Raw genomic sequence first — 21,366 nt, 5'->3', positions numbered from 1 at the left:
TGGGTTTCCTCCGGGTACTCCGGTTTCCTCCCACACTCCAAAGACATGCAGGTAGGTTAATTGGCTTCTGTCCCAAATTGGCCCTAGTATATGAATGGGGACCTGTGATTGTTGGATCCTTGAGGGTAGGGACCGATGTGAGTGTGCAATGTACAGGGATAGGGACAATTGTAGACACTCACTCAGGTTGAACTGGATGGACTGGTGTCTTTATTCAACCTTACTAAACTATGTAACCATGACCCTCTCCCTTAGTTTAAAAATATTGCACATTATCCTTTGTTTGGTAACATGGAAATCCAATAGTAGGAGTTCATGCTGCAGCTTTAGAAAGCTCAAATAATTTATTGCAACCAGTTGTTACTCAGTAACCCTTCTCCAGCATTCACCTGCTCAGTGTATTTGGCATTTTGAGCCCCATCACGTGTAGAATCTGAAAGTTAAAAAAAAAAAAAAAAAAAAGAAGAAGTCAATCCAAGTTAAAAATGTGTTATTACATTTGTCATATGACGAAAAATAAAAAGGGAAAGAAGGACATATCATATGAAGATATACAGAAATTATACAGAAGAGAAAGATACAGAATGCTGCAGATACAGCATGGAAAAGGGCATGATATGGAAAAATAGCACAGAGAAGAGTTCTCAGGGTGCAAAACTGAATTAGTATTGTACCGACTATAAAACTGGACATAGAAGATATAATGTTATGCCTCACAAAGTGTTCTTTATGTCTAGCTATACATAATATGCAAAATGACAACAAATTAAATGTAATTAGGGCTGAAACAACTAATCAATTAATTGACAAATAATCAATTATGAAATTAAGCGATTACTATTTTCATAGTTTCATAGTTAGTAAGGTTGAATAAAGACACTAGTCCATCCAGTTCAACCTGAGTGTCTACAATTATCCCTGTACATTGCACACTCACATCAGTCCCTACCCCCAAGGAGCCCACAATCCAAGGTTCCCATTCATATACTAGGGCCAATTTTGGACAGAAGCCAATTAACCTACCTGCACGTCTTTGGAGTGTGGGAGGAAACCGGAGTACCCGGAGGAAACCCACGCAGGCACAGGGAGAACACGCAAACTGAAGGTAGTGTCGTGGTTGGGATTTGAACCAGTGACCCTTCTTACTGCTAGGGGAGAGTGATAACCACTACACCACTGTGCTGCCACAAAAATTGATAATCGGCCAGCAATATAATGGGGTTAAAAAACTAAAATGAGCCCTTTATAGTACAAAAATATAATCACTACTGTAAATATTACTTTCACTGTTCTACAGTAAACAAATGAACCCCCTTCCAGTAGTGATTATCTGCTTTTTTGTACTATAAAGGGCTAATTTTAGTCTTTTTAACCCCATTAGTTTACTTAACGTCTTAGGCCTGGTTCACATTGGTGATTTTTTCAGAAACACACTAAAGTTCATTTACATGGTTTCCTATGGGACACATTTAGATCTGTGCTTTTTTCAGCCGCTGCATATTTGGAAAGGGTCAGGGACTTTTAACGCAAAACGGTGCTTTTTTGGTTCAATGTACTTCAATAGGGAAGCTGCAGAAAGAATGTAGTGTGTTTTTTAAACTGCCCAAAAAAAAAAAGCAAAAAACGAAAATTGCTGTAAAATCACGTGTGCAAAAATCAAAATGCACAGCAAAAAAAACACTGCAGAAACAGATCATGGGGCGAAAACTGCATAGGTGTGTACCGAGCCTTATGCTGGCCTCACCGATCAATTTTCAGGTGAGAATATTCTGATGAAAAATCTTTGTACATTTTTGAAATGAAATGAAATTTTCACCTCATTTCTGAACAAAAACCACATCCACTGTCTGAAAATTCCTTTGACCAAGAAGTTTTCTATTATTTCCAAACTTTCCCGTCACTGTGGTTGAAAATGAATGTCAATTTGACCCACTTTTAAAGGTTATTAACCGATTAATCGAAACAATAAATCGGCCAACTAATCGATTATGAAAATAATCATTAGTTGCAGCCCTAAATGTAATAAAGCAGATGATAAACTTTGATGGAGTGGAATACAATTTTAAAATCAGAACTCTAAGATAGAAAGGAGTATTTGTTACTATGTGCTGGGGGTGAACAGAACCTCATCTACTTACGTATAGCCCAGTGTGCACTGTGCAGGACGGAGCTGTCAAACTGATCATTTCTACAGATTATACAGGTGGAGTTACTCCCTCAATTTAGAACTCTGGTGACAGCGTGACCACTGGCCTGGCCATATACAAAGGATGTCAGCCAGCTCCTGATAACAAAGTGAAGAGAATAGCTGGCAAATTGGAATTCTGCCGAATACACTGGGAGAATTTTGCTGTTGATCATAAAAACAGGAGGTGCGGGACCTGCATCCTTCAAAAGGAATCCAAGGAAATGATTTAACGATGAGCACAAAAAAACAATTTTCATTCCCATCCATTATAGGACATGGGAAGGCTTTCACCTTTGAGACTTCAAAAATAAGTCCAACTTAGGGGTAGGCAACACAGCAAACAAACTTTAACAGGCCCAATATAAAAATACAAAACCACCAGAGATCTAGAGACTGTCAGAGCAGTGACAGAGCTTCCAGAAGGACCTTACTCTCAAAGCTGAAATCAGATCTGATAGAACTTAAGAGACCATGTGGGATCAGTTAGTACCCTTGCAAATCTGGAAACACTTGCTTAACCACTTCAGCCCCGGACCAATTGTCAGCCTAAGGACCAGAGGTCTTTTTACAATTTCGCACTGCACTGCTTTAACTGGTAATTGCGCGGTCATGCAATGTTGCATCCAAACGAAATTAGCTTCCTTTTCTTCCCACAAATAGAGCTTTTTGATGGTATTTGATTGCCTCTGTGATTTTTACTTTTTGCGATATAAATGTAAAAAGACCGAAAATTTCGAGAAAAAATATATATTTTCTACTTTTTGTTATAAGAAAAATTTAATAAACTCAATTTTAGTCATACATTTAGGGCAAAATGTATTCAGCCACATGTCTTTAGTAAAAAAAATGTCAATAAGCGTATATTTATTGGTTTGCGCAAAAGTTATAGCGTCTACAAACTAGAGTACATTTTCTGGAATTTACACAGCTTTTAATTTATGACTGCCTATTTCTTGAGGTGCTAAAATGGCAGGGCAGTACAAACCCCCCCAAATTACCCCATTTTGGAAAGTAGGCACCCCAAGCTATTTACTGAGAGGCATGTTGAGTCCATGAAATATTTAATATTTTGCCACAAGTTGCAGGAATATTACCATTATTTTTTTTTTTTTGCACAAAGTTGTCACTAAATGATATATTGCTCACACATGCTATGGGCATAAGTGAAATTACACCCCAAAATAAATTCTGCTGCTTCTCCAGAGTACGGGGATACCACATGTGGGGGACTTTTTGGGAGCCTAGTCACATACGGGCCCCCGAAAACCAAGCACTGCCTTCCGGATTTAAATATAAAACGCTACCAAAAAAAACTGTTAGCGATCGCAGGGATCAGGCCTGACTCTGCAAACAGCTCCAGTTATGTGTTTAGTGTTTTGTAAGTGTCAGTGATCGATCGATACTGCACTTGGGTAGGCTGGGCGGAGGGGCAAAACGCAGGTGCTAGCAGGTATCTGGGCTGATCCCGCTAACAATGCGTTTTTTTGGAACCCTAAACTGCTGGGGACGCTAGTATAGATCTGATCAGATATTGATCTGTTCAGATTCTATGCCACTACGGGAGGTGTATGCTTTGCGCGTGGGTGTTAGCTGTACTGGCACTAACCTAGCGCTGCCCAGGGCGACGCAGACCCTGACCCTAAAACCTAATTGATATCACCCGCCGGGTGATCAGGGGGTTAAACCGTAGTCACCCGTAACACTTATACGGTGATCACTGGTGAAAGGGTTAACTAGAGGCAATCGGGGTTCAAATTTTTATTAGGTAGTATATGGGGGTCCCCGGCGCTATATAAAAACCTGACGGGGAACCTAAATAACTAACTGGCTAACCAGCGTCACCAATGGCACTTATACGGTGATCGCTGGTGAAAGGGTTAACTAGGGGCAATCAGGGGGTTAAAACCATTATTGGGTAGTATATCGGGGTACCTAGCGCTACTTAGCGGCACCAGTGACACTAATGCAGCGATCAGAAAAACGATTGCTTAGTGACACTGGCAAAAGGGGGTGAAAGGATTAACTCTAGGGGCAATCAGGGGTTAAACCTTTATTGGGGGGTGGTAGGGGGCTACCCTGGACCTAACACTAACTGCCCTGACAGTTTTTTTTTTTTTTTTTTAAACAAATGCAGGTTTATTAATCATAGAAAAGGGTTACAATAAAAAATGGTAGTGGGTGCAACCACACAACTCACACAGTATAACAATGCCATGTTGAACATATCCCTAGCACAGCTAGGAGAACCCATCTAGATAACAGAGTATATTGCCATACGGACCTCCCATCCATCCCTCCCCAAATTGCCTCAAGGCATGAACACCAGGCGTGCTAACTTCAGTCCACACATGTTTCCACAGCATTTAACCATCTGTCCCACACCTTGTTATATTTGGCGGGGCATCCACGGTGACTGTACACTAGTTTTATATAAGGCAGTTTATCATTGATTGCTACAATCCAGTCCCGTAGCACAGGGGGAGCTGGACGCATCCACATCTTTGCTATCAGCTTTCTTGCGGTAAATAGTGTGGACTGCAGGAATGTGGTAAGGTACACATCTATCGTGACATCTGGGAGCAGTCCTAATATACACACTTTCGGGTCCATGAGCAGGGGTGACCCCATGTGGTCGTGTAGGAAGGAAGTTATTTGCATCCAGAAACCTTGGATTTGAGGACATAACCATACTAAGTGATAGAGAGAACCAGAGGGACTGAAACACATAGGGCATCCCGGGTCTGAGTCAGGTCGGAACTTAACTAGCCTAGTAGGGGTCAGGTACGATCTGTGAATGAAATATAGCTGTGTAAGGCGGTCTGGAATACTCAAGGACACCAATTTAACGTTTTCTAACACTTCCTCCCAATCCGACCCGTCCAGTGGGCCCAGGTCACCCTCCCATCTGATCCTAGCCCTCTCCGAAATCTGATTTATTTCCCTCCTCCTCAGTAGACTGTATAGTGTGGAAATTAATTGGGCCGAGTTGTCACCCAGTAACAACTCGACCAGAGACAACGTCTGTACGTTGGGAGGGCCCTCAGCAAATTGGGTTTGAAGTGCATGCCGCAGTTGTAAGTATTGGAATTGCATAGAAGGAGGCAAGTCAAATTCCGCACGTAACGCTGAAAAGTCGCGAACGCCCAGAGGGGTTATAACCTGGTGCAGAAAGACAATGCCCCTGGAGGCCCAACGGGCAGCTCCAGGGACAGTTAATAGTTCGTTCAGCACAGGGTTACACCACAGTGGGGTGTGCGAGTGATGAAAGTCAGCGCCAACTAGTCCCAGCGCCAGTCTCCAAATTTGCCTGTGGTAGGACAGCAGGGGGGTTGCGACACCCCCCGCCCTCCCCGCCCTGAAAAGTAGCTGAAGGGGAGTATGAGTGGGCATACCCTCCCCACCACCCACCAGCGTTTGGTACCTCGCCCCATCCGCCCTGTGCAGGTGAAAAAAATGTGATAGTTGCGCCGCCAAATAGTAAGCTCTAAAATCCGGAAGGGCCACCCCCCCCCAATCCCGTTGGGTTTTTAAGGGTAGTCCACGCCAGCTTATGTCTAGAGGATCCCCATAAAAAAGTACTCAAAATAGTGTCTATTGTTTTGAAAAATCGAAGAGGGATCAAAACCGGGGAGTGCCAGAGCGCGTATAGAATTTTGGGGAGCAAAATCATTTTTGTCAGATTAACCCTGCCCATCACCCCAAGAGGGAGACGGGACCAGGCCTGAGTACGTGATTTAAGGAATAAAAACAATGGCTCAACATTAAGTAGTAGGTAATCCCGCGGCTCCCTGGTAATACGTACCCCCAAGTATTTAATTTCGGAGACCCTGGCGAGGGGAAGGGAGGCCGCATCGCGATCCGGTACCGACGCGTCCAGCGGTAAGATCTGGGACTTGGACCAATTTATGGCCAACCCCGAATATCTGCCAAACTCTCCCACCACCTCCAATGCCCTTCGCAACGAAGGACCCTCATCCTCCAGGTACAGTAGGGTATCATCCGCATACATGCTTACGGATTCTACAAGGGTACCACTGCAGAGACCCACTATCCCTGGATGATGCCGGAGCCTGGCCGCCAGGGGTTCCGCCGCGAGGGCATACAAAAGGGGGGACAACGGGCAGCCCTGACGCGTGCCCCGCCCGACCGGAAAGGGATCAGACACCCAACCATTCACCGCGACCCTGGCCGTCGGTTGGTAGTAGAGTAGGGTGACCCACCTCACAAAAACAGGGCCAAAACCGAATCGCTCCAAGCACTCCCACAGGTATTCCCACTCAATGGAGTCGAAGGCTTTGGCCGCATCTAAGGACACCACCACCCTCGACCCCATCGAGCTGTGCCTAGCTTGCACATTCATAAACACCCGGCGAATGTTCATAGCCGTGTTCTTTCCCGGCATAAAGCCAGTCTGGTCTGGGTGTACAAGGGACAGTATAACCTTGTTCAGTCTGATGGCTAAGATTTTAGCTAAAATTTTGATATCGGTCTGGAGTAAGGAGATGGGGTGGTAAGATTCAGGAAGGTGTGGGTCCTTGCCAGGCTTGGGTAGCACAATGATGGTGGCCTGCCGCAGCGTCTCGGGGATGGTTCCCGAGTCAAGCATATATTTGAACAGTTTCAATAATTCTGGAACTAACACATTAGAATACTGGGCATAGAAATCTAGAGGGATACCGTCTTGTCCGGGGGCTTTTGCTGATGCCAGTGAGGAAATCGCCAGTGCGACCTCATCACTAGTTAGAGGGGCATCAAGATCTGCAACCTGAGTCGGGGATAGTCTAGGAAGAGATATTCCCTCCAAATAGGTCCTAATCTCCGTTCTTGGTATATGTACTTGAGAGGTATAAGTCGTCATATAGAACTCTCGGAACATATCCGCCACCGCCTGAGGCTCGGACACCTCAACTCCCCGGTGATTGGTCAAAGAGACCACCACCGGGGGTCTGGAGTCCTGGTGTGCCAAATATGCCAGAAGCTTCCCTGCGCGTTCACCCTGCTCAAAAACCCGTTGTCTGGTGAAAAATAGCTTCCGTTTAGCCTGTTCAAATTGTAGGTGTTCAACCGCTCGGGTGTGTTGTCTGAGCAGCTGTGCCTTTGCCTGGGTAGGGTCAGCACAGAAGTCGGCCGCAACCGCATCCAATGCCTCAGTAACCTGCTTCATCTGTGTCTGAGAAGCCTGTTTCAGCCGGCCTATGCGCCGCGAGAGGGTGGAGCGGACATGCAGCTTGAAGGCCTCCCAAACGTGGTCCGTACGGGCCGAGTCTCTGTTGGTGTCAAAGTAAAATCGCCATTCCTCTTCTATATCCTCGCATTCGCTCAACGCCGACAGCCAAAAGGGGTGGAGTCTCCACTGCTTCGGACCTGCCTGGCGTGCCAGCCTGAGAGTTGCCCAACAAGGAGCATGGTCCGAGAGCGAACGGGCGCAGTACCCTGCGTCCGCCAGTCCGGGCAGCAGGCTCTCAGCCGTTAAGATGTAATCGATGCGGGACATAGAGGAATGGGTTGCAGAGAAACAAGAGTACTCCCGTTTCTCGGGATACCTGTGGCGCCACGGGTCCACAAGCGAAAACTCCTGCAGTATGCGACCCAATCTGGTCTCCCCGTGGCCACAGGCATCCCCAGTGATACGCATCCTGTCTAAGTCCCTATTTTGCACCATGTTAAAATCTCCTAGCCAAATGGCGGGGGTGGAGGGGTACATGGCCATATAGGATAGGCCCTCAGTGATAACTGTAGAGTTGTATGGCGGGGGAACATAAAATGCCAGTATAAGGTATTGGGCCCCACAAAGAATACAATGCAAGAACAGGTACCTGCCCTGGGGATCCGTCCGCATAGATAATAGCTCGAATTGGGTAGATTTGGTCACGAGGACAGTGACCCCACGGGAGTAGGGGGTATAGGTGGCATGATATGCCCAGCCAATCCAGGGGCGTTTCAACGCCAGCTGTAATTGTCCGGTAATATGTGTCTCCACCAGCACGATAACATTAGCCCTATAGGATTTGAGACGGTCAAACACTGCTGTACGTTTCAATTTATCCCGCAACCCTCGAACATTCCAGGACAGGAATTTTAACTCACCCTGAGGTAGTAAGTAATAAACTTAGGATACGGAGGAGGGCGGGCGATCCCCAAGACAGTGACCCCCCCCAACACAGCATAATCATACATTTCAAAATGACTTTTACAAATTATAATTTGTACCGGAACACGTCCTGTGGTCATGTGTAATGTGCGAACAATAGCACCCGAGTAAAACCTGCAACTAAACCTGACATTAACTATCAAACTTCCCAACCCCCCCCTCCCTGCTCTCAGCCCCCCCAACCAAGCCGGAGCATACATCCCAAAACAAAACATAACCAGGTTAAGCCTGGTGAAATATGAGAGCGAAAGGTCCGCTGGGTGCTATCCCAGCGATGGAGCACGGCACGCACACACCGCCCGCCGGTACAGCAACCAGCAGACAGGCATATGAGTGAGCCGTGCCCTCAGCACCATAATCATATAGTGCCCAATATAGTCTCGTCAATACAATTGCAAAGCATGAAAGTCGTATAGTATATCAGCATGTCCCCTACTATGGGAGCTCACGAGAAGGGTCAGAGCCCGCCGAGGACCCAACCCCGGGTCTCGGCGCCAGCAGAGAAAATTCGCCAAGCGTCCCGGTGCATCAAACCCCATCGTAGTAGGAACCCAGCCACAAGGGAAATAGAGGAGGGGAAGGCCGGATCAGGTAGGAGCAGAGGGAGAAAAGAGAGAGAGGAATGACGGGGGAGAGGAGGAGGAGAAAGGTGCGAGGGGCCCCGAGATGGGAGAGAGAATGGAACATAGCATGATGGAGAGGGGACCGAGGAGGGGGGACAAAAAGAAAAGGGTGGGGGGGGTGTGGGCTGGGGACCAGGTACACCGGGGGAGATGAGGAGGAGTGAAAAGGGGGAAAAATGGAAGGGGGAACCAAGGCCGATATCGGGGTAGGGGAGTACCGTTACAACGGAGTCCTCACTGGGTAACGGGCATCAGGAAAAGGAGTACGGTCACCGCAGTATAACGATGGCTGGCCGTTGCACGTCCGCTGCAGAGTAAAGAAGCCTTCGGAGAAAGGGATGGCATGGACGTGCCCGAAATCCACAGAAGGAGCAAAGTAGTCTTAGGTAAGCTCAGGTGTCCAAAAGATCAACGATGCAGCCGCTTCGGCAGGGCTCGGTCCGCAAATCCGCCTAAACAACAGCTCCTAGTGGCCAAGGAGGCCGGGTGCGGACAAACGATGGTTGGACAGGGCCGGGGGGCGATCAATTTCGCGGCGGCCGGTTACGGGCCGCATCCTGTTGATCCAACCAGGCCACCGCCGCCGCCGGGTCCTCAAAAAAATGTGCTCGGTCCTCTCCCGCAACCCGGAGTCTGGCTGGAAAAAGCATGGAGTATTTAATGTGATGGGCTCGGAGGCGGCGTTTAATATCCACAAAGCGCGATCTCTGCCGCTGTACCTCTGCCGAGAAGTCCGGGAAAACGGATATATGGCCATTCTGAAAGGGAATGTTTCCTCTTTCTCGGGTAAGTCTCAGGATAGCGTCCCTGTCCCGGTAATTCAGCAACTTGGCTATAAAGGTACGCGGAGGGGCACCTTCAGGCGGCGGACGCGCCGGCATCCTGTGCGCCCGCTCCACCACAAACGAGGAAGAAAAGGCCTCCCTGCCGTAGGCTTTAATAAGAAGGTTCTCCAAGAATGTAGCCGGGTCAGTCCCCTCCGAGCCCTCCGGTAGACCCACGAACCTCAAATTGGACCGGCGGGCCCTATTCTCCAGGTCGTCTTGCTTCTGGGCCAGTGCCTGCAATCTTCTCTGGATATCCTCCTGCGCATTCTGCAGCGGGAATAGTACATCCTCAGCTTGGCTAATTCTGGTCTCCGTTTCTGTGACCCTGTCGCGCAATTTGGAGAGATCCTGTCGGACCAGGGAGATGTCCACTTTAACCTCCTCGATCTTGCACGTCAGGACAGATTGGCAGGAGGAGATCGCGTCCAGCACTCTCGCCGTCTCCGCCGCGGCAGGCTCCACAGGCTGGGCGGTCGGGCCGCCATGTTGGTCCTCGTGGTCCCGGTCTTGTCGTCGGAATTTATCTAGTGCCGCAGCCGCCGCAGCACTTCTCTTCGATGAGGACATGCTTGCACACTATCCGGACACCGACTGGTATAGCTGGAGAACACAAGGAGATCTGCGGGCTTCAAGGATAGGCTTGTAGGATGTTAGATGGTACGGAGCTCAGCTCACACGCGTCCTACTCCATCGCCAGCCAGGCCACGCCCCCCGCCCTGACAGTTTTTACTTTTACAACTGACACTAAATGCAGTGATCAGAAAATAAATGATCATTGCAATCAGTGACACTGTGACTGGGAGGGGGGGTTTGTGTGCCTATGTGTGCCTACATGTCAGTGTAGTGTTGGTGCACACTTACTTTCTCTCTTCTCCTCGCAGTCCGGTCAAAAAGACCACCCCGAGGAGAATGACATCACTTCCTCCCTGCCTGTGTTTACTATACACAGCGGGGGAAGCTTCTCATTCGCCAGGAGCGATCGAGAGGGGATGGCCAGAAACCAACGGCCATCCCCTCATCCCGGATCGCTCCTGAAGCGAAACAGACTGCCGCATCCAGCGGGAGGGGGGGTCCAATCGGACCCCCCACCCGCTGGAAGGCAAGCATGTACGTGCTTGTGCCTGTACATGCCATTCTGTTGACGTACATTGCCATGCGGTGGTCCTTAAGTGGTTAACCCCCAAGAGGCATTCACAGATCTTGCAGCATGTACTTTTCTCGAACCCAATACTAGAGACCATAAGCCTGGATGATGGCCTGTCTGAGCCACCTAGATGGTGGGATGTCAAGCCAGAGCTTTCTTACAGGGTTAATCTGGGATTACAAAAACTGAATCATTCTTCCAGAAAGAGGCAGTGGCTGGGAGAGACTCATGGGCTGAACTACATCTATACAATGGAGGGAAACTTCTTTTTGTTGAACTAAAGCCAGAGAGTACGATGGAAGAACAAGGTCCTGGTTGAGGTAAAAGGCAGAAACTACCTTATGCAGGAAGAAGCCTCAACACCTGCTTGTCCGTATGCAATACCAAAAAAGGTTCCTTAGCAGGATAAGGCCGGAAACTCTGACACTTGCCTCAAAGAGGTAAAACATGCAAGTAATACCATCTTGTTGATGAGAGAAAAATATCTCAAATTAGGTTCACATAGCAATTTCTGAAGTGCAGAGAGAGAAACAGATTCAAAGCCCACAAAGTCACATGGGAAAGAACAGGGAGACTACATGGGAGACTCCCTGTTCAAAGGCCTTGATTCAAGAATTGACCGGCCAACAGTCTCTAAAAAAGAACAGGAAGATATAACAAGTAGTCCTGCACACAGATTCAGATTTAAAAAATGTATTGGATATGCAAAAATGCACTGCAACTCCTGTACCATGTAATCTGCACACTGCGTCTGTGACCTGCATTGGGAGTGTCAACACTGACAACCGCTACAGATTGCAACTGCAATGCATTTTGAACACGATGCAGGAAATGCACCATATTCTGCTGGGAACAGGCACTCAGCTGTAATCATACATACTCAAACATTGCAATAACAAAAAATACATAAACTCTTCTAGAAAAGGAAGTGCACAAAAGCACTTATATACTTTATAAATGTTACACAAGTATTAGAAGGATTGGTTATAACATCAGCATCTAGACAAGAATAAATGCCTACCTGTACAAAGACTACAAAATGTAATAGAATGATAAATAAAAATTATTTTTTTGATGAACAAGTAATGCTTCAAGCCAAAAGGAGATGTCCTCAGTCAAAGTATCCAAAGCACCAGAAGTTTTTGTATATAAATCACCACCACTGAAATTAACCCCCTCTATTCCAGAGAAAGTCTTCTGTAGAAAGTGTTTTGATACATTGGATGGTCAATAAGCCTAATTTTTACAAAAGGTTAACCCTTACCCTCTTCTTAATTTATTCATGAGAATACCCCGTCTTCCTCCACAACATAAAGAAGTTGCCAATATATCTCCCCTGGAAATTAAAAGTATTAGGATCTGTGGCAGTTTCTCATCTACCCAGCCAAACGCTAAATTGGCACATTTGGGGAAATACACCATACAGAAAAACACAGATGCAGAAGCTATTTGCATTTACAAGCATACGCCCACACATAGCCATTCACTTATATTGGCAGCTGTAAAACGGGCACCTGCTGCTGGAGGAGTCCACACGAATGAGGCCTTGGGCATGTTTTTGTGTTTGGTGGAATGTTTCCCCCACTCAAACCCATGTCCTCCTCTTAGACCTGCACTTCCCAAAAATGCTTAAAACATTTAAAAGTATATTAAAAGTATGCACGCAAAAAAAAAAAAAAAAAAAAAAAAAAAAAAAAAACAACACACATCACACACACCTGTAAGGCAAAGGCATAATGAGAATACCAACTCATTATAAAGTACTTGCCTTAGAACAAAGTTCTGGCATCGTCTCCCGGTCACCGCTGAGAGAGCCGACATGTTCCCTCTGCGTTTTTGTCTGGGTGTGCGGCTCCGGCACTGTGAGTGGCCAGTGACACATGTGGAGGGAGTCCTCTGTCCAGCAAGGAGCTCAGATTTTATGGCAGCATCTGCTGGACCTTCAGAGCACATGTGCCGCTGATGTCAGCATGCAAAGTGAATATCTCCTAAACATACAGGTTCAGGAAATATTAATTTTACCTGCAGGTAAGCCTTAATATAGGCTTACCTGTAGGTAAAAATGTGAAAGCGGGGTATACAACTGCTTTAAAGTGGAACTTCAGTCATTTTTTTCATCTTTCCATCTATTAAATCTTCTGCCCTTGTTGTTTTAACTTTGGATAGTAAAACATTTTTTTTTTCCTGCCAGTAAATACCTTATACAGCCCATTTCCTCTTTCTTGTACGTTAAAAAGGCTTATGACATCATGTACAGCTCTCCTCTCTCACTTTGGTGAGTTTGCCAGGAAAGGAGGGAGGCACGAGTCATAAGAGGGCCAATGGAAGCTGCAGATCTGGAGGTGTGCCTCTGTGTATCTGTGTAAATCCAGGCAGTAAACAGGCAGCAGCTTCAGCTGCCCACAGTTAAAACTGATGCAGCCAGTCTCAGTGGGAGGGAGATTTCTGCAGGATATTTGGCAAGTATAGAATCACAATATACCGTATATACTCGAGTATAAGCCGAGATTTTCAGCCTCTTTTTTGAGGCTGAAAGTGCCCCCCTCGGCTTATACTCGAGTCATCGCTGTCTGCCCGCTCGATCAGCGTGTCGAGCAGACAGACAGCGGCCATTCTGATTCAAAAGCCGCGCCTCCGGCTCCGCCTTCGCCTGTGATAGGCGGAACACTGAATTTCCCAGCAGCCTGTGTTCCGCCTATCACGGGCATCCGCTCATCCTCGTACTACGGACGAGGATGATACGACGTCCGTGATAGGCGGAACACAGGCTGCTGGGAAATTCAGTGTTCCGCCTATCACAGGCGAAGGAGGAGGCGCGGCTTTTGAATTTTACAATGGCCGCCGACGAAGAGGGCACGGGACGGAGGCAAGGCAACGCACGGCACGGGACAGGACGGGACGGGACGGGACGGGACGAAGGCAAGGCACGACACGGGACGGAGGCTCGGGACAAAGGCTCGGGACAAAGGTAGGCTGGACACACACACACACACACACACACACACACACACGGATGGATGGATGGATGGAGACACACACACACACACAGGGATGGATGGATGGATGGATACACACACACACAGGGATGGATGGATGGATGGAGACACACACACACAGGGATGGATGGATGGATGGAGACACACACACACAGGGATGGATGGATGGATGGATGGAGACACACACACACAGGGATGGATGGATGGATGGAGACACACACACACAGGGATGGATGGATGGATGGACACACACACACACAGGGATGGATGGACGGACACACAGGGATGGACGGACACACAGGGATGGACGGACACACAGGGATGGACGGACACACAGGGATGGACGGACACACACACAGGGATGGACAGGCATGTCTCACCCTCGGCTTATACACGAGTCAATAAGTTTGCCAGTTTTTTTGGGGGTAAATTGGGGGCCTCGGCTTATACTCGGGTCGGCCTATACTCGAGTATATACGGTATATAAAATAATATGCAAATTGGTTGGAGGGAAGCTTCAGAATGGCAAAGATGTTTTAATACAATTTACGTGAGCAAACTGCAGTTCCTCTTTAAAATGTCATAAAATATAATTTTTTTATTTAGCAAGAAGCATCCATTTCACTTTAACCCTTTCATGACTAAGCCTATTTTTGGAATTTGGTGTTTACAAGTTAAAATCCATATTTTTTGCTAGAAAATTACTTGGAACCCCCAAACATTATATATATTTTTTTAGCAGAGACTCTAGAGAATAAAACGGCGATTGTTGCAATATTTTATGTCACACGGTATTTGTGCAGTGGTGTTTTAAACGCAACTTTTTGGGAAAAGGGACACTTTCATGAATAATAAAAAAACAAAACAGTAAAATTAGCCCAATTTTTTTGCGTAATGTGAAAGATAATGTTACGCCGAGTAAATAGATACCAAACATGTCACACTTTATAATTGCGCGCACTTGTAGCTTGACGACAAAGTATGGTACCTAAAAATCTCAATAGGCGACGCTTTAAAAAATGTTTACGGTTACCAGGTTAGCGTTACAGAGGAGGTCTAGTGCTAGAATTATTGCTCTCGCTCTGACGATCGCGGCGATACCTCACATGTGTGATTTGAACACCGTTTACATACGCGGGAGCGACTTCCGTATGCGTTTTCTTTGCTTCGCGAGCTCGCGGGGACGGCGGGCGCTTTAAAAAAATTTTTTTATTTATTTTAAAATGACTAAATTGTTTTATAAAAAAAAAAAAAAAAAATTGATCACTTTTATTGCTGTCACAAGGAATGTAAACATCCCTTGTGACAGTAATAGGTGGTGACAGGTCCTCTTTATGGAGGGATCGGGGGTCTAAAAGTCCCCCCACCCCTCCTTCACACTTCAATGTATTCAGATCGCCGAAAACGGCGATTCTGAATACCGGATATTTTTTTTAAAACGGCGCCATTGGCAGCCGAGTAAACGGGAAGTGACGTCATGACGTCGCTTCCGTGTTTACGATGAGGAGACTGGAACGAAGCCGATTACGGCTTCGTTACAGTTCCTCCGCAGCAGCCGGAGGCGTCGGATCACTGCAGGTGCGGGCATCATCCCGGTATAACCCCCGGAAGCCGAGTACGCACATCTGCATACGCTCGGCGGGAAAGGGTTAATAATTATGCTACCAAAATGAATGTGTGCTGTACACTGCCCCCAGGATTACACCTCTTCTTGCTGGAGACTGCCATTTTGCTAAGGCCCAGAGCCCCTCATGCCGCGTACACACGAGCGGATTGTATGACGTACTTAGTCTGGCGGAAAGTACGCCAGACTGTCCGGCGGAAAGTACGCCAAACTGTCCGTCGGACTTTCCGAACGGGCTACTTGTCCACACACAGCACTTTTTGAGCAGACTAATACGGCGTACTAAGTCCGCCGTATTATCCACCCTACTTTTGAAATGAACGGACTCGCCCACACACGCGGAGGAAAGTCCGCTCATTTCGAGCGCGTCTCCAGGTAGGCGGGGCCCGCGAAGGAGACGTCGCTGGCCCCGCCGCCTGGTATGGACTTAAAGGGGAACCCCAAAAAAAATCAGCGTGGGGGTCCCCCCCAAGTCCACAGCAAACCCTTGTCCGAGCACGCTACCCGGCCGGCCAGGAAAGGGGGGCGAGCGAGCGAGCGCCCCCCCCCCCTCCTGAGCCGTACCAGGCCGCGTGCCCTCAACATGGGGGGGTGCCTTGGGGAAGGGGGGGGCCGCGCGGCCCCCCCACCCCAAAGCACCTTGTCCCCATGTTGATGAGGACAAGGGCCTCTTCCCGACAACCCTGGCCGTTGGTTGTCGGGGTCTGCGGGCGGGGGGCTTATCGGAATCCGGGAGCCCCCTTTAATAAGGGGGCCCCCGGATACCGGCCCCCCCACCCTATGTGAATGAGTATGGGGTACAATGTACCCCTACCCATTCACCTGTAAAAAAAAAAAAAAAAAAGTACAAAAAAAAAAACACAACACACGAGATAAAATACTTTATTGCACAGCTCCGGGGGTCTTCCGTCTTCGGGGGTCTTCTCGCCGGACTCCTCCGCTATCTTCTTGTAGCTCTTTTGCTAGCTATATAAGAAGAAGAAGAAGAGCGGAAGGCGGCGGCGGCGACAGAAGACCGGGCCACCGCCTGTAAAAGAGCTATAAGAAGGCGCGGTGGCCCGGCAGAAGAACCGAAGAGGGGGGACAAGACCCCCGAAGTCGGGAGAAGAGGCCGGCGGCGAGGAAGAAAGCCGGACTCCTCCGCTAGCAAAAGAGCTACAAGAAGATAGCGGAGGAGTCCGGCGAGAAGACCCCCGAAGACGGAAGACCCCGGGAGCTGTGCAATAAAGTATTTTATCTCGTGTGTTGTGTTTTTTTTTTTTGTACTTTTTTTTTTTTACAGGTGAATGGGTAGGGGTACATTGTACCCCATACTCATTCACATAGGGTGGGGGGCCGGTATCCGGGGGCCCCCTTATTAAAGGGGGCTCCCGGATTCCGATAAGCCCCCCGCCCGCAGACCCCGACAACCAACAGCCAGGGTTGTCGGGAAGAGGCCCTTGTCCTCATCAACATGGGGACAAGGTGCTTTGGGGTGGGGGGGCCGCGCGGCACCCCCCCATGTTGAGGGCACGCGGCCTGGTACGGCTAAGGAGGGGGGGGCGCTCGCTCGCCCCCCTTTCCTGGCCGGCCGGGTAGCGTGCTCGGACAAGGGTCTGTTGTGGACTTGGGGGGAACCCCCACGCCGATTTTTTTCAGCGTTGGGGTTCCCCTTTAAGTCCATACCAGGCGGCGGGGCCAGCGACGTCTCCTTCGCGGGCCCCGCCTACCTGGAGAGCCGCTCGAAATGAGCGGACTTTTCTCCGGGCGGGAAAAGTCCGCTCATTTCAAAAGTACAGCGGACTGGCATACACGCGGCCGGATTGTCCGCCGAAATGCGAGTACGACGGACAGAATTTCGGAAAAAAAACGAAATTCTTAGTACGCCGGACTGCACGCTGAAAAAGTCCGCTGAAGCCCACACACGAGCGGATTGTCCGCTGAAATGTGTACGTCATACAATCCGCTCGTGTGTACGCGGCATCAGCACCATAAATCTTGAGGCTGTCATTGGATTTGACTCTAGTGGCTCTGATTTTAGGCACAATACAAAAAAATAGAGCAACTGAGCATGTGCAGAGCAGTACAAGACAGTGTACCACTGGAATTTAAACAGTATAGGCACTTATTTTTATTGTTTTACATAGCTATACCTGCAAGAGAGACCAGCGTGATGTGATCTAGCAGGACTTTTCTCATTTTCTGACCAACGTTCTAATTTAATGTGTTTAGCTTCCATTGCCTTTATTCCATTGGCTAATTTGTTAAAGGACTCTTCATATATTGGTAAATGGCTATATTGCAGTATCCTTTAAATGTTAAAATTTCTGTTGTGTGTCAAACATTAACTTCCCTCCGTATGATAAAATTAGTTTGAGTTTACAATATGTGTGGTAACCGGTATTGTTCTGCATTCTAAAATCACAAGTGTCCCATTCACACTGCAACACAGCTCAGAGCCCAGATAAAATACAGACATGCTGCATTTTATCGCAGAACACCATACAGGATCACATGTAAAAAAATTTCCAACTACAAAAAAATAAAAATAAAGAAAGAAAAGGGGGGGGGGGGGGGCTGTACAATGCACTGAATCGTGCACCACACACAGCCAGAACAGACAGCTGTGGTTTCCCTCTCTAGTAGTTGTCTATTCTGTGTGAATTAGCCTCTAATCTCATTAAATCCAGAGAAAACCTGGATAAGAGAGTTCCATTCTGACATAAATAAAAAACGCAGCATAGACACACAAAGGGAGTTCTTTTTCCTCAACCCTCATTATTAAAGATTCTGAAATTAACTTTTTGTTCAATTTCTGTAGGCAGCAGTATAACCCAAAGGTAAAAACTTTCCATTGAATGGACGAGAAATAAATTTTTTTTTTTTTTTCACAGACTAGGAAATATTTGAAAGCTAAATAAAAAAAGCAGATTGCTAAATATACGGGCAAAATATATTTTAATCAACCCAGATTTCATTATTAACGGCACCCCAAAACAGAAAAGAAAATAATTTTATACAATTCGGAATCGTCATTCAGAGAACCAACGGCTCATCAAATTACATACTGTAAACAATTACTTACCCCTCAATGTGAGCATTTCAAGCATGCAGGCACGCAGAACTGAGCGATAATTTTTACTGACTTGCACTAACCTGTGAAAAAACAAATCATAAAAGATGAATCAAGACAGAAAAGGTCATTTGAAATGTCAATGTTTAAGAAATGGCTCACTATATTGTCACCCATTACCCAACTTCCTTGGTTTACATCTTATTGTAGTTTTTGATCAAGCTGTATAACTGTACTTCCACCCAAACTTTGATCAGGAGTGCCTACTTTTCTGGCAGTCCTGCAGACACTTCAGGTTTTCCTACTTAAAAGAAAGGAAGTAAGGAAGCTATTCCCTGCTGACAGTTCAGTTCCAGAGCTTTTTTGTACTTAGGCTGTGTAGCATCCCTACCTTATACAGTGCATTCAGAAAGTATTCACATCGCTTCACTTTTTCCACATTTTGTTATGTTACAGCCTTATTCTAAAATAGTTTCAATTCATTATTTTCCTTTAAAATTCTACAATATTTTTGAAAGATTTGGATATCTTTGCAAAAACGTATTAAAAAATAAATAACTAAATAAATAGATCACATGAACAAAGTATTCACAATCTTTGCCATGACACTCAGAATTGAGCTCAGGTGCATCCTGTTTCCACTGATCATCCTTGAGATGTTTCTACAACTTGTAGCCCACCTGTGGTAAATTCAGTTAATTGGACATGATTTCGAAAGGCACACACCTGTCTATATACAGTAAGGTCCCACAGTTAACAGAGCATGTCAGAGCACAAACCAAGCCATGAATTCCAAGGAATTGTCTGTAGACCCCAGACGCAGGATTGTATTGAGGAACAGATATGGGGAAGGGTACAGAAACATTTCTGCAGCAGGTCCCAATGAGCACAGTGGCCTCCATCATCCATAAATGGAAGAAGTTTGGAACCACAAGGACTCTTCCTAGAGCGGGGCGCCCGGCCAAACTGAGCAATCAAGGGAGAAGGGCCTTAGTCAGGAAGGTGACCAAGAACCCGATGGTCACTCTGACAGAGCACCAGCGTTTCACTGTGGAGGAGAGAGGAGAACAATGATCTCTGCAGCACTCCACCAACCAGGCCTGTATGGTAGAGTGGCCAGACGTAAGCCACTCCTCAGTAAAAAGGCACATGACAGTCCGCCTGGAGTTTGCCAATAGGCACCTGAAGGACTCTCAGACCACGAGAAACAAAATTTTCTGGACCGATGAAACAAAGATTGAACTCTTTGGCCTGAATGGCAAGCATTATGTCTGGAGGAAAATAAGCACTGCTCATTACCTACCCAATTCCATCCCTGCTGTGCACCGACACTCGCCACCCAACCTCATGGAGCATGAGAATTCCTGCAAAGAAGAATGGCAGGAACTGCCCAAATATAGGTGTGCCAAGCTTGTAGCATCATATTCAAAGATGCCAAAGGTGCTTCAAAGTATTGAGCAAAGGCTGTAAATACTTATGTACATGTGTTGTTTTTTGTTTAATAAATTTTCAAAGATTTCAAATAAACTTCTTTCACATTGTCATTATGGGGTATTGTTTGTAGTATTTTGAGAAAAATAATTAATTTAATCCATTTTGGATTAAGGCTGTAACATAACAAAATGTGGGAATAGCAAAGTACTGTGAATACTTTCTGGGTGCCCTGTAACTGTGTATGATACATAATTGAAGACAAAACAGGGCACTGATTTAGAAGCATATGTGGCTGTGTGCATTTGTATTTTTAGTTCCTAGATCAATAGAGGAAAAAAATATATATATATAATAAGAACATATATATTTTTTTCCTTCTGTACTTTTTGCCAATGTAAAATTTTCACAGTTCCCAATATACACAGTTGTGCTCATAAGTTTACATGCCCTGGCAGAATTTATGATTTCTTGGTCATTTTTCAGAGAATATGAATGATAACACAAAAACATTTCTTTCACTCATGGTTAGCGTTTGGCTGGAGCCATTTATTATCAATCAACTGTGTTTACTCTTTTTAACCACTTGCTTACTGGGCACTTAAACCCCCCTCAGTCCCAGACCAATTTTCAGCTTTCAGCGCTGATGCACTTTGAATGACAATTGCGCGGGCATACAACACCGTACCCAAATGAAATTTTTATCATTTTTTTCCCACAAATAGAGCTTTCTTTTGGTGGTATTTAGTTACAGCTCGGAGTTTTATTTTTTGCTAAACAAACAAAAAAAGATGCAAAAAAATAAAAAAACATGTTTAATAGTTTGTTATAAAATTTTGCAAACAGGTCATTTTTCTCCTTCATTGAAGTGCGCTGATGAGGCAGCACTGATAGGCTGCATTGGTGGGCACTGATAGGCTGCACAGGTGGGCACTGATAGGCATAGTTAAGGCGGCACTAATAGGCACAGATAAGATGGCACGGATGGGTGGCACGGATGGGTGGCACGGATGGGTGGCACGGATGGGTGGCACGGATGGGTGGCACGGATGGGTGGCACGGATGGGTGGCACTAAGGGGCACTGATAGGTACCACTGATAGATGGGACTGATGGGCACTGATGGGCAGGGATATGTGGCACTGGGGTGCAGCACCTTTGTTGAGGCAGATTGTGGGCACTGCTGGGTGGCACTATGGGCACTGACGAGGGGCACTTATTTTTGTATCACCTTTATTGATGAGGGGGCAGGTGGGCACTGGCAGGGGGCAGGTGGGCACTGGCAGGGTTCGCCGGTGATCGGCTTTCTTTTTTCTCCTCGCGCTATCAGC

At 46.8% G+C, this 21,366-nt stretch overlaps 1 protein-coding gene across 1 annotated transcript in view; it reads right to left on the bottom strand.

Annotated features, from left to right (window-relative positions):
• Positions 1 to 21,366, bottom strand: part of NUP85 (nucleoporin 85) — a 118,900-nt gene that overhangs the window by 80,415 nt on the left and 17,119 nt on the right. Inside the window, exons 4-5 of the mRNA XM_077459336.1 lie at positions 18,618 to 18,688; positions 390 to 433 (exon numbers count right to left, since the gene is read on the bottom strand). Coding sequence (XP_077315462.1) covers positions 390 to 433; positions 18,618 to 18,688 — 115 coding nt within the window. The remainder of the gene's footprint in view (positions 1 to 389; positions 434 to 18,617; positions 18,689 to 21,366) is intronic.

Source organism: Lithobates pipiens, unplaced genomic scaffold (genome assembly GCF_037356315.1).
Source record: "Lithobates pipiens isolate NorthernLeopardFrog02 unplaced genomic scaffold, aLitPip1_a1.2 Scaffold_28, whole genome shotgun sequence".
NCBI classification, from domain to species: Eukaryota; Metazoa; Chordata; class Amphibia; order Anura; family Ranidae; genus Lithobates; species Lithobates pipiens.
Note: the sequence above shows the minus strand (reverse complement) of the source record. Positions and strands in the feature narration are given on the sequence as shown.